This window comes from Pseudophryne corroboree, chromosome 3 (genome assembly GCF_028390025.1).
Source record: "Pseudophryne corroboree isolate aPseCor3 chromosome 3, aPseCor3.hap2, whole genome shotgun sequence".
Lineage (NCBI taxonomy): Eukaryota > Metazoa > Chordata > Amphibia > Anura > Myobatrachidae > Pseudophryne > Pseudophryne corroboree.
The window spans coordinates 12,727,689-12,741,801 of record NC_086446.1 but is presented as its reverse complement, the minus strand read 5'-3'; the positions used below and the strand labels follow the sequence as shown (position 1 = coordinate 12,741,801).

At 44.4% G+C, this 14,113-nt stretch overlaps 2 protein-coding genes across 4 annotated transcripts in view; one reads left to right on the top strand and one right to left on the bottom strand.

The window, feature by feature from the left end:
- LOC135056945 (uncharacterized) overlaps positions 1–14,113 on the top strand; it is a 904,883-nt gene that overhangs the window by 688,852 nt on the left and 201,918 nt on the right. The gene's annotated exons all lie outside the window — the stretch shown is intronic.
- LOC135056994 (oocyte zinc finger protein XlCOF29-like) overlaps positions 1–14,113 on the bottom strand; it is a 59,835-nt gene that overhangs the window by 14,462 nt on the left and 31,260 nt on the right. For all 3 annotated transcript variants that reach the window (XM_063962834.1, XM_063962836.1, XM_063962835.1), the window contains exons 4-6: positions 11,872–11,950; positions 11,671–11,768; positions 11,269–11,524 (exon numbers count right to left, since the gene is read on the bottom strand). In XM_063962834.1, the coding sequence (XP_063818904.1) occupies positions 11,269–11,524; positions 11,671–11,768; positions 11,872–11,950 (433 nt within the window). The remainder of the gene's footprint in view (positions 1–11,268; positions 11,525–11,670; positions 11,769–11,871; positions 11,951–14,113) is intronic.

Genomic DNA, 14,113 nt, shown 5'->3' with positions numbered 1-14,113 from the left:
CTCTGCAATGCGGTCTATCTCTGCTGCGATTTGCTCACGAGAAGCCATGTTTGTGATGACGTGTGTACGCCGAGGTGTGTGCGCTTATATACCTACGTGCGACTCGTTAATTCACACAGGTGTACACTTATTCTGTTGAATGATTGCACTGCTTATTTAAGGGCCTACTGTGCATGCTGTAAGTGTTGGTAGTTTGGCGTTTGAGTTGTTGGCTTGTGCGGGAAGGTGATAGTGGAATTGGCAGAGTGAGTAATTGTCAAGCATACCTTTGTCCTTTTCTTTGCGTTTTGAATATAGACAGTCATTTTTTGTGTGTATTTTCGTTTGTGAGTATTCTGTTTTTTTTTTAATTTTTTTGTGTTTGCAAGTTTTTGTAATACATTTTAATGTTTTAATTTTTATAACACATATATATTTTGCAAGTCCATTTGTGAAAATATTCCCGTGCTTCTTTGTTTTGACTGTCATTAGTGTTCTCTTGTAGGAATCTACTTTTTGGTGAGCAAAACCAATTTTGACTTCATTTTTGGGTGTGGTCCACAAAAACAAGACTTTATTTCTTTAGGAGCAGGTAAGTGTCGTTGGCCTGTGTTGGAGTTTGTTTGTTGGAAGTGTCTGTATGCTGTTTTTGACTGTCATTTGTGTTCTCTTGTAGGTTTTTTTTTTTTGGTGAGAAAAACCAATTTTGTCTTTATTTTTGGGTGTGGTCCACAAAAACAAGACTTTATTTCTTTAGGAGCAGGTAAGTGTCGTTGGCCTGTGTTGGAGTTTGTTTGTTGGAAGTGTCTGTATGCTGTTTTTGACTGTCATTTGTGTTCTCTTGTAGGTTTTTTTTTTTTTGGTGAGAAAAACCAATTTTGTCTTTATTTTTGGGTGTGGTCCACAAAAACAAGACTTTATTTCTTTAGGAGCAGGTAAGTGTCGTTGGCCTGTGTTGGTGCTTGTTTGTGTTTTTTTATTTTTTTTATTTTTTGTGTAAAGTTTGCTAAACAAAGTGTTTGGGGTTTCCAGGATTGATCTGCAAAGTAGTGTTTGTCTTTCCTGGACTAGGTACTAAATTTCTTATTATTTTTTTTTATTTTTTTTCTAAAGATTTTTTGCATTAATATATGTTTTTTATATCCAAATATTAAATTTAGTTTTATTTGCTTTTTATTTTTGCATTTTTGACATGAATTCAACACAGAAAAAATGTACGCTCCTGCAGTAAGTTGACACCACAATTGTAAAAACAGTTATTGTGTAAAATTTTGGAAAACTTTGTTTTTTTTTTAATTGACATTTCTTAACATTCTCTCCAAAAAGTGTGTGATGTCAATACATATTGCGGCAGAAGCCCTACCTCCCCAACCCACGCCAGCACTCCCACCCCAACCGCCAGCCCCACAACCACAGCCGGCTCCTCATCAACCAAGGCAACGGAGGCGTGCTAGGCCACCAATTTTCAGAACCCGTGTCATACTTTTTGGGATGCCAGATGATGTGGTGGTGCGTAGATACCGGCTGCCACCACATCTAATCCTAGACACTCTCTCCATAATAGAGAGTGATCTGGAGTCTGAAATTCGGTATCCTACAGCAATACCACCATTGACACAATTCCTTGCAGTGTTACATTTTTTGGCCACAGGATCATTCCAGCATGTTGTTGGAGACCTGGTTGGCATGTCGCAGGGCCAGTTCAGTAAGGTCCTGCGACGTGTCTGCCAGGCTTTCATCAAGCGTGTTAAGCAATTTATTGCTATGCCTTTGGATGTTGGTGCCCTAGATGTGGTGAAGCGGCAATTTGCGGAAGGTGGTAGTCGCTTCCCACATGTTATTGGGGTTGTGGATGGCACACATGTTGCTATTCAGCCACCAAGACATAATGAAGAAATTTATAGAAACAGGAAACTGTTTCATTCTCTGAATGTAATGGTTGTTTGTGGGCCATCCCTCCAGATCCTTTCCCTGAACGCAAAGTTTACAGGAAGTTCCCATGATGCGTATGTCATTAGACAATCAGGGATATGGCAGAGATTAAGATCAAGTCAACGACCAGACATGTGGTTATTGGGTGAGTTGTTGCTCAAATATTTTAGTTACAAACTTACAAAAATATATGAAAATTGTGAACTAAAATTTTGCTTTTATTCCAACAGGAGACCGTGGATATCCTTGCACCCCCTGGCTCATGACTCCTTACCGTAATCCCAGGCCAGGACCACAGATGGCATTTAACTCCGCGCTTACTGCCACTAGGCAGCTGGTGGAGCGCACAATTGGTGTCCTGAAAGGGCGCTTTCGTGTGCTCCACCGCACGGGTGGCGACATCATGTATTCGCCGGAGATGGCAAGTAAAATAGTGGTCCTGTGCGCAATACTCCATAATATCGCGGTAAGGAGTAGTGTCGAGCTTCCTCAGGCAGAGGAATTGCCTGATGAGGAGCCAGGGGTTGTGCCACGCTTCGGTGGGGGGAGTGTGACACGGAGGGGGAGCCAAGTGAGGGCAAGAATTGTAGCAGAACATTTCAGGTATAGTGTTTTTAACATTTATATTTGCACAAATAATACAACCCAGTATGCTTATGTATTTTTAAACATGATTGCATTTAGTATGTTCTTGTAAAGTGATTGGGTAATGCTGTTGTTGTGTTTGAATGGTTTTTTCTTTTTAAACACAAAAAACAAAAACACGTTAAGCTGACAATGTTTATGTAATAATTTAAATACTGTAATGATAATAAATAGTGTCCTTATTTATTTTATATCCTCAAATACTGATTATGTAAACAAACACACAAACAAATGATCCTCAATGTTTGACACTTTGTGACTGTCCAGCTGAATGATCACACGACCTGTGGTGAGTACACAGATATGTTTAGTAATTTTCAGTAAAGTCTGTGTCTCTGTGTGTTTATTCTAATAGTTTCTAACAAACATTTTTGCTTATGCTAATGCGAATTTCCGCTCGTGCAATTATTACACAGCATTGCAAAGATCAATAAAGTTATTAGAAATGACATATTTTTGGCCAATCACATGCTAACAGACACTATAAATATATGCCCAAATAAGGAAAACGCCATTGCCATGATGCGTGCAGCACCGTTCTCCAGGCGGGAGCTCCGCGTGCTGGTAGCGGTGATGGACCGCCGCGTAGGCCGCGTTGGGCGCTTCATCCCCAATCGGGTGAAGCGCGAGGCCTACGCGGAGGTCCGCCGCCTGCTGCGGACTCGCGTCCGCAGCAGGCGGACAATCATCCAGCTCGAGAGGCGATGGAGTGATCTCCGCAGGCGGACTCCAGATTTGTTGGCGGAGATCCGCCAGCAAATCCGTGCTCTCCATACCCGAAGTAAGTTACATTACATAAGATTTTTTGCTTAAAATGTGATAATGCTTCATCTTCCCAATTTTTAGCAAAAGGTTTTTTGTAAACCATTGTGCAAAACCATGTGCACTGCAGGGGAAGCATATGTAACATGTGCAGAGTGAGTCAGATTTGGGTGGGGTGTGTTAAAGCATCTCAATAATTTGCTGTGTTAAAATTAAACAGCCTGTATTTTCCATGGCCATAATTGAAAAAGTCCACCAAATCTAACTCTCTCTGCACATGTTATATATGCAACCCCTGCAGAGCACATGCTTTTGGACAATTGCAAACTACATTCCAGCTGTAATCCCCTTTGAATTACCTACATTTTACAGTAAGTGGTAGGCTAATTGCAACCTTCAGTCTCCTTTTTAGGAAATTAGGTCAGTGTGTGTGGTTAGGGGAAACAGTACTGACTGTAGTAAAGTGACACGAAACAAGTGCATGTTTCCAAGAAATAAGAAGCAGCCAGGAAACTGGTCCAAAATACTTGATAAGTGCTGGCTATATAATAAGGGCCCTTGAATAGTAATCTGGTGATGTTGCCTAGACAAATCACTATGACTCAATGGACTAGATTAAGGAATGAGCTTCAAAGTTAAAGTTTGGCTTCATTTTGTTTGCTATGGCCAACATGAAGAGGATCTTAACATGTTTGATTTTCTATTTTAAATTTTAAAAAAAAAAACATGTAACATAACATTTATATTTAAAAATCAATACTATGTAATTTTGCATGATTAAAAAATGTGGACAATATTTTCATTCTAGGACAACAACAACGGCACAACTCCCCACCCCCTTCCCCTTCCAACTCCCCCTCCCCTTCTCACTCCCCCTCCCCTTCTCACTCCCCCTCCCCTTCTCACTCCCCCTCCCCTTCACACTCCCCCTCCCCTTCACACTCCCCCTCAGCTTTCCAGTCCCCCTCATCTTCACAGTCCCCCTCAGCTTCCCAGTCCCCCTCAGCTTCCCTGGCCCACTCCACTTTCCATTCCCCTTCTCACCACACCTCGCCATCTCTTTCTGGGACCCCTTCTCCTCCTTCCCATACCCCTTCTCCTTCCACTTCGACATCCCCATCTGAACCCCCCTCACCCTCTATTGCTTTAAATTTCTCTCCGCCCCCCTCGCCCTCTCAATCAGACCCCCCCTCTGAAATTGCGGCACTAATCCAGCCTCCTTCCCCCATCCAGCCTCCTGCCCCAATCCCTCCTCCTTCCCCAATCCCTCCTCCTTCCCCAATCCCTCATCCTTCCCCCATCCAGCCGCCTTCCCCCATCCAGGCAACATCCCCACCAAGTGAATGGGCAGAGGAAGCCCCTGCAGAACATTCCGGGAGTCTGGATGTTTCCGAGGAAAGTAAGTTTATTTAAATTTTATACAATAAGATTACCCACTTACACTTACAATGCCAAAACATGCAGTGTTGTACTGTTTGAATTCTTGGACCCTGGAAAAATATTTTAACATTTCATCATGGTGTACATGTTGCCTTTACATATTTGTGAGTGTCATTATATGTACAGTGTGTATGTGTGCAATGTTTTGTGTGTCCACTCTAGGTTGACACTCATTAGGTAGCCAGGGTTGCCAGGAGAACAGGGTTTATATGTGTTACTTTTTCTGGGAAACAGTTAGACCTGAGTGGAGTTTAGTATGTTTGCCTTTTACACTTGGGCCTGTGTAGTCTGAATATTTACACTTAAAAATCACATGCTTCACTTTGTTATGCAGCCTAATGACACACTGTTTTTTTGTGTGAAAGTTACATTCTCAAAATTAATAAGTGTTCGAGTCAAACATGTTTGCACTTATTTAGTAAGGGCAGCTTTCATGGAGTGTGGGAATGCTATGATATGTTGGCCTTCTGAAGATGTGGATATGCAGTGTGATGATGCAGGACCAACCCACTAAAAATAAAAAACAAATAAAACAACAAATGGGAATGAATGCCAACATGGTGTCACATTGACGAAGATGGTAGTTATCTTTAACATGGGATGTCGGACATAGCAACCAATAAGATTATACTTAAAAAATTGGGATCCACTTCTACAATATAATAATCATATTTTTGCTTGATTGCTATGGGCAACGTTCCATCTTAAATATAACTCACATAGTAGTAAATGTAACACATGGTCTGGAACACTTTAAAATCTGATTAAAAGGCTGAGCAGGCTTGTGTGTTCTGCTAATGATTGTACCATAAAACAGGCAGGATGTAGTAACTTTGACATTAAAGCAGGCCTGTCCAAACTGCGGCACTCCAACTGTTGAGAAACTACACATCCCAGCATGCCCTGACACAGCTTTGCCATTCCCTGACCACAAAACTGTGTAAAGGCATGCTGGTATATGTAGTTTCACAACAGCTGGAGTCCAGCAGTTTGGACATGCCAGCATTTAAGTGTGCTTTGCGCCTTGCTTGGCTAATAAGTAATGTAATTAAGTTATTAATGTTTGTGTTGCATCTTAATTTCAGATGTTGCAGTTGGAGATCCCACAAGTTTTTCAGGGATACTTTACACCATGCGCCAACACCTGCAAGGAATGATGGATTGTGTGGACCATTTGCAAAAATTTGCATGACTTTTATTCTTTGATTTTAAAAAAAAAAAAAAAATTAACAAATACAAAAATAAAAAAGTTGATTAAAGTTAACCGGGTGTTGTGTTTATTAATGCAAAAAAGGATCAGCAGATTGGCAGGCAGAATTTGTTTTGTACAAAAAATTACACACATCTAACGTTACATTTTTACCAAAAAAAAAAGGAGATTATTGTGTTAAGAAACATGTAAACACCTTCATTCACAAACAACACCTTTAAAAATTAAAAAAGTGAAATAAAAAAAAAAAAAAATTACACTTTGACATGTTGATGGCCAATTATGGCAACAAAGTGTTAATTTTTTTTTATTCTCAGACTTAATTGTTTTGGAACATTATCAATCATTACACTAATTGGGTTCGTAATTGAAAAGGGCTTGTGGTCTTTAAAAGGAAAGGTGTCATTGCACTTAATAGGCCAAAAAAACATTTTTGTGCGTTTTACCTTAAAAGTGTGCATTTTTACGCAAAACTTTGTAAATATACTCAAACTTAGTATTTTTACGATTAAGTATGTGTTATTGCGATGATTTCGCAATGCTGCGATGGTTTCGCATTACTGCGATGTCATTTGGCGTACGCCCACTTTGTGTAATACTGCGTGCGAATTTGCAAAAATACGTTGAGGGCGGAGGTTCGCAAATTTACTAAATTAACGCAACTTTGCGAATATGTTGTGCGTCCGAAAAACTTTGCGAACAACTCGGAATGAGGGCCATAATACCCCTTTTTGGTGGTACTCGTATTATCAGAAATGTGTAAAACATTTTTCATTGCCTCAATCATGTAACGTGTGGCCCTACTGGAAGTCACATTTGTCTCTTCACTGTCGACACTGGAGTCAGTATCCGTGTCGGCGTGTGTATCTGCCATCTGAGGTAACGGGCGCTTTAGAGCCCCTGGCGGCCTATGAGACGTCTGGACAGGCACAAGCTGAGTAGCCGGCTGTCTCATGTCAACCACTGTCTTTTATACAGAGCTGACACTGTCACGTAATTTCTTCCAACAGTTCATCCACTCAGGTGTCGACTCCTAGGGGGTGACAGCACTATTACAGGCAATTTGCTCTGCCTCCACATCATTTTCCTCCTCATACATGTCGACACAAACGTACCGACACACAGCACACACACAGGGAATGCTCTGATAGAGGACAGGACCCCACTAGCCCTTTGGGGAGACAGAGGGAGAGTTTGCCAGCACACACCAGAGCGCTATATATATACAGGGATAACCTTATATAAGTGTTTTTCCCCTTATAGCTGCTGTATTTTTAATACTGCGCCTAATTAGTGCCCCCCTCTCTTTTTTAACCCTTTCTGTAGTGTAGTGACTGCAGGGGAGAGCCAGGGAGCTTCCCTCCAACGGAGCTGTGAGGGAAAATGGCGCCAGTGTGCTGAAGAGATAGGCTCCGCCCCCTTCTCGGCGGCCTTATCTCCCGTTTTTCTGTGTATTCTGGCAGGGGTTAAAATTCATCCATATAGCCCTGGGAGCTATATGTGATGTATTTTCGCCAGCCAAGGTGTTTCTATTGCTGCTCAGGGCGCCTCCCCCTAGCGCCCTGCACCCTCAGTGACCGAAGTGTGAAGTGTGCTGAGGAGCAATGGCGCACAGCTGCAGTGCTGTGCGCTACCTTGGTGAAGACAGGATGTCTTCTGCCGCCGATTTTCCGGACCTCTTCTTGCTTCTGGCTCTGTAAGGGGGCCGGCGGCGCGGCTCTGAGACCGGACTCCATGGCTGGGCCTGTGTTCGATCCCTCTGGAGCTAATGGTGTCCAGTAGCCTAAGAAGCCCAATCCACTCTGCACGCAGGTGAGTTCGCTTCTTCTCCCCTTAGTCCCTCGATGCAGTGAGCCTGTTGCCAGCAGGTCTCACTGAAAATAAAAAACCTAACACTAAACTTTTCACTAAGCAGCTCAGGAGAGCCACCTAGTGTGCACCCTTCTCGTTCGAGCACAAAAATCTAACTGAGGCTTGGAGGAGGGTCATAGGGGGAGGAGCCAGTGCACACCAGGTAGTCCTAAAGCTTTACTTTTGTGCCCAGTCTCCTGCGGAGCCGCTATTCCCCATGGTCCTTACGGAGTCCCCAGCATCCACTAGGACGTCAGAGAAATATACGTTATGGTAAGAACTTACTGTTGATATTGGTATTTCTCCTAAATTCACAGGATAACATAGGGATTATGATGGAGCGACAGCGGATTGGCACCAAACGATCACAAGCTTTCAGTCCTCCCAGGATGCAACGGGCTCGTCCATATATCCCCGACTGTCTCAGGCAAATCAGTTTTATGTTTGGTGCTGCAGGAGCCGAACCATGGTCACAGGGCTGTTGTCTCCTGGTGGACCCGTCTATACCCCATGGTACTAATATAGACCCCAGCATCCTCTAGGACGTAAGAGAAACAAGGTATTTTACATGCAATACATCTTATAATACACTGCAATCATCATCATTTGCCAAGTTATAATCCACTTTTACACCCATATAATCAGCGTCTTACCTCTATACTTTCAATAGTAATAAGGATGATGTGTGTACGGTATGATACAGAGAATTACATATCAGGATCTATACAGCTGCCTCCATACTTCTGCTTCTCATGTGTGTGCTACTGAAAGCAGTGAACATCTGAGTGAGAGTGCAGGGAAGACAGCAGAGTCTGATGAGAAAGAGATTGGATCTGCCTTTGCAGGGATGTACCAAACATGTCACCCCTGTAAGTATATAAAATAATAAATAAGAGGGGCGTGGCCTGAGTCCATCCAGACGTGCTTTCTGGAGCTCTCCTCACTGAGTGGCTTCTTACCTACCCTACCTGATAGCTCTCAGCCGCCGCTGGGACCAAGACCCAATCTATTAAGTCCCAGCCCTCCTCCTGTACTATAGTCGCAGACCTCTGCTCGGGCCAGGCACCGTTCACCGCTGCGGCCTAGTAAAGCCGTAGGCTGTAATCCGGGGCTGGTTGCGACCAGTCTTTCCTGCACGCTCTGGACACCTTTACTCTTGCTCCAAACCCTCATCTTGATAGATCCTCCTCTACTGATGACCAGACCAGTGATGTCGCCCGTTCCTTAGCTTCCTCATACTAGCATTTAGTAGCTGAATGTGACCTCTATGATACTCGGAGAATTAGACATTCATGTGCGTGTGATTACACTTATTACTCTGCTGTACATAGGTCATATTAGAGAATAGACCTTCTTCTAGGTCGTTACAATTGATCCCTCGCATTGATATATTTCTGTAAGGGCTGATATTTTTAACTACTTTTTAGATGCCATTTTGTCCATGTGTAACTCCATTTTGAATATGTATGACCTAACTTCTTTATATATGGACTTTTCATTAGGATTAGTGCTTTAGGCACCAATTAGAAATATAGATCCACAGCTGTCTTTCACCTTTGACCTAGTGTGAAGGACATAGTGAGTGGGGAGTGTACACAGCTTTTAGGCTGGCTGATTATAATAAATATATCTTCCTGTTATCAGTATCTCAGATGGAAACTGTCTAGTAAGATGTTTGGGTTATTGGATTCATAAGTAGGTGAAAGGGGACAGCTGTCCAGGATAAGAGAAATGATGTTATACTGAATGACTACTGCACCCAGCATCACAGACCCTGAATGTAATATCTGGTAAGACAATGTTAGCGTATCCTTGCAGGGTATAAAGCCTAGAGACTTACACATAGCAGGTTAGTTCCGATAGAAGCTGGTTCTGTCTGCAGCGGATACAGACTTCTATAAACCCACCTCAGTTTAAAAAATTCAGACACCGAGTTATTAAAGAGGGACCCTGAGGGCGACTGAACTTTACTGTAGAAACTACTTCATCGATGTCCATCATCTGGGACAGATCTTATAACATCTGAGATAAGAGCTGAGTATAATAATTTGTTCTTGCTTTTACTGTAACTGAGTATAACTTGTTATTTGCAGGTTTTCATTGTTGTAACTTAGAGAAATAAATTCTTATCCTTTATGAAATGTCCTGTGTCAGTCTCCATATTTATCACATCGTATCCCAGAACCTGGTCACTTGAATTTTTCTACAGACAACAATTCATGGTCTGATCACCCCCCTCTGATAAGGTCCTGGACGTCTTTTCCCGATACTCCTCCTTTACCGCCTTGGAGATTGCAAGATTATATATTAATGGATGATGAAGACACCAGAAGTGTTCTAATTAGACGTAAAATCTCCTGAAGATACTTCCATTACTAACCACTGGTGTGCCCTTAAGGCCATGTAACAGAAGCCAGAGAAGGCCGTCATCCAAGTGCCAGGGGACAGGTAATCAGCAGGGAAGGTGCAGGATTCTGAATGCAGGTTCCCATAGACAAGCTCAATAAATGTATTATAAACCTAAGACGATGGTAGCAAGACTCAGATGCTGCCAACTCAGTAACAGGAGCCGCTCATTAGACAATTCCCTGAGGCCGGATGTTACAGGAGCATGTGGATACATGACAGGGCTGTGCCAGATATTTCCTAAGCATTGTGTCACGTGGCATGAGGAACCCCGAGCCTGTGCCCCAGCAAGTAGCCGCACCATGCCAGAAATAATACACATCCATAGCGTACATAATATAGCATGTAATACCATAGGCAGAGGTACTGCTAGCACACAGTATGGCTGCTGGTGACACAGTGACATGATGTGAGGGGGAGAGCAGGAGTATAATATGGGCTGATGTCTCCTGATGTATGAGATACACCAGAGAGTGTGGGGAGGAGACTGGTCAGATCTCTGGGCTGGTAATACACAGTGACATGATGTGAGTGGAGAGCAGGAGTATAATAGGGGCTGATGGCTCCTGATGTATGAGATACACCAGAGAGTGTGGGGAGGAGACTGGTCAGATCTCTGGGCTGGTAACCACACAGTGACATGATGTGAGGGAGAGAGCAGGAGTATAATAAGGGCTGATGTCTGATGTATGAGATACACCAGAGAGTGTGGGAGGAGACTGGTCAAATCTCTGGGCTGGTAACACATAGTGACATGATGTGATGGGTAGAGAAGGAGTATAATAGGGGCTGATGGCTCCTGATGTACGAGATACACCAGAGGGTGTTGGGAGGAGACTGGTCAGATCTCTGGGCTGGTAACACACAGTGACATGATGTGAGGGGGAGAGCAGGAGTATAATAGGGGCTGAAGGCTCCCCCACTGGCAGATATATTTTCCTCATTAGTGTGTACTGACAGAGGAGGATGTAGGATAAGAGATAGCTGTAGTGATAGAACAAGGAGAATATGTGACTCTTCTGTAATAAGTCTTTATTACTCACCTGTGCAGACAACTGTAGGGATTTCCTCCTCCTTACACTGCTGATCACCCCTCACATACGTCTCTTCTTCTCCCTCTGTATCTTCTGCCTTAATATCAGTCACATACATCTCTTCTTCTCCCTCTGTATCTTCTGCCTTCATATCAGTCACATACGTCTCTTCTTCTCCCTCTATATCTTCTGCCTTCACATCAGTCACATACGTCTCTTCTTCTCCCTCTATATCTTCTGTTTTAATATCAGACAGACGTTCTACCTAAAAAACAAAATAATGACATTTGCATAGTCAGATTAAACTGAGGTGAAACCGTAAAATATCAGTGTATAAAATACACAGCTGCTCTACAGATCATATAGTGACAGTCACTTTGGTATATTGGGAAGACCCTAAATCCCACCTACCTGATCCTCCTGTGGGGTCCTGTGATTCTCCTCTGTACAATCCTGGGAATACAGAGGATGGGGACATCGCTCTGGGGTATCTTTGTTACTGGGCCCATCTGTAGGAGACACACAGTGTATATAAGTGATTATCAGGTGGTGTGTATATACGGGCCCCCATACCTGCTCTCCCCTGTACAATACATGACAGTCTCCTCTTACCCAGTGATGTGAGGGGCCGGTGATTCTCCATCATCACGTCCTTGTACAGACCCCTGTGTTCCTCTATATACTCCCCCTCCTGCATGGAGAGATAGACAGTGACACCCTGACACACACAGTGATACAGTCATCACCCAGACACGTCCCCTGGTGTTACTGTATAATGCTCCATTCCCAGCAGTCACCTCTCCAGTCATCACCCAGACACATTCCCTGGTGTTACTGTATAATGTCCCATTCCCAGCAGTCACCTCTCCAGTCATCACCCAGACACATCCCCTGGTGTTACTGTATAATGCTCCATTCCCAGCAGTCAACTCTCCAGTCATCACGCAGACACATCCCCTGGTGTTACTGTATAATGCCCCATTCCCAGCAGTCACCTCTCCAGTCATGACCCAGACACACCCCCTGGTGTTACTGTATAATGTCCCATTCCCAGCAGTCACCACCAAGACACATCCCCTGGTATTACTGTATAATGTCCCATTCCCAGCAGTCACCTCTCCAGTCATCACCCTGACACATCCCCTGGTGTTACCGTATAATTCCCCATTCCCAGCAGTCACCTCTCCAGTCATCACCCAGACACGTCTCCTGGTGTTACTGTATAAGGTCCCATTCCCAGCAGTCACCTCTCCAGTCATCACCCAAACACGTCCCCTGGTATTACTGTATAATGTCCCATTCCCAGCAGTCACCTCTCCAGTCATCACCCAGACACATCCCCTGGTGTTACTGTATAATGTCCCATTCCCAGCAGTAACCTCTCCAGTCATCACCCAGACACATCCCCTGGTGTTACTGTATAGTGTCCCATTCCCAGCAGTCACCTCTCCAGTCATCACCCAGACACATCCCCTGGTGTTACTGTATAATGTCCCATTCCAAGCAGTCACCTCTCCAGTCATCACCCAGACACATCCCCCGGTGTTACTGTATAATGCCCCATTCCCAGCAGTCACCTCTCCAGTCATCACCCAGAAACATCCCCTGGTGTTACTGTATAATGTCCCATTCCCAGCAGTCACCTCTCCAGTCATCACCCAGACACATCCCCTGGTGTTACTGTATAATGTCCCATTCCCAGCAGTCACCTCTCCAGTCATCACCCAGACACATCCCCTGGTGTTACTGTATAATGTCCCATTCCCAGCAGTCACCTCTCCAGTCATCACCCAGACACGTTCCCTGGTGTTACTGTATAATGCCCCATTCCCAGCAGTCACCTCTCCAGTCATCACCCAGACACGTCCCCTGGTGTAACTGTATAATGCCCCATTCCCAGCAGTCACCTCTCCAGTCATCAGCCAGACACGTCCCCTGGTGTTACTGTATAATGCCCTATTCCCAGCAGTCACCTCTCCAGTTATCACCCAGACACATCCCCTGGTGTTACTGTATAATGTCCCATTCCCAGCAGTCACCTCTCCAGTCATCACCCAGACACATCCCCTGGTGTTACTGTATAATGCTCCATTCCCAGCAGTCACCTCTCCAGTCATCACGCAGACACATCCCCTGGTGTTACTGTATAATGCCCCATTCCCAGCAGTCACCTCTCCAGTCATGACCCAGACACACCCCCTGGTGTTACTGTATAATGTCCCATTCCCAGCAGTCACCACCAAGACACATCCCCTGGTATTACTGTATAATGTCCCATTCCCAGCAGTCACCTCTCCAGTCATCACCCAGACACATCCCCTGGTGTTACCGTATAATTCCCCATTCCCAGCAGTCACCTCTCCAGTCATCACCCAGACACGTCTCCTGGTGTTACTGTATAAGGTCCCATTCCCAGCAGTCACCTCTCCAGTCATCACCCAAACACGTCCCCTGGTATTACTGTATAATGTCCCATTCCCAGCAGTCACCTCTCCAGTCATCACCCAGACACATCCCCTGGTGTTACTGTATAATGTCCCATTCCCAGCAGTAACCTCTCCAGTCATCACCCAGACACATCCCCTGGTGTTACTGTATAGTGTCCCATTCCCAGCAGTCACCTCTCCAGTCATCACCCAGACACATCCCCTGGTGTTACTGTATAATGCCCCATTCCCAGCAGTCACCTCTCCAGTCATCACCCAGAAACATCCCCTGGTGTTACTGTATAATGTCCCATTCCCAGCAGTCACCTCTCCAGTCATCACCCAGACACATCCCCTGGTGTTACTGTATAATGTCCCATTCCCAGCAGTCACCTCTCCAGTCATCACCCAGACACATACCCCCTGGT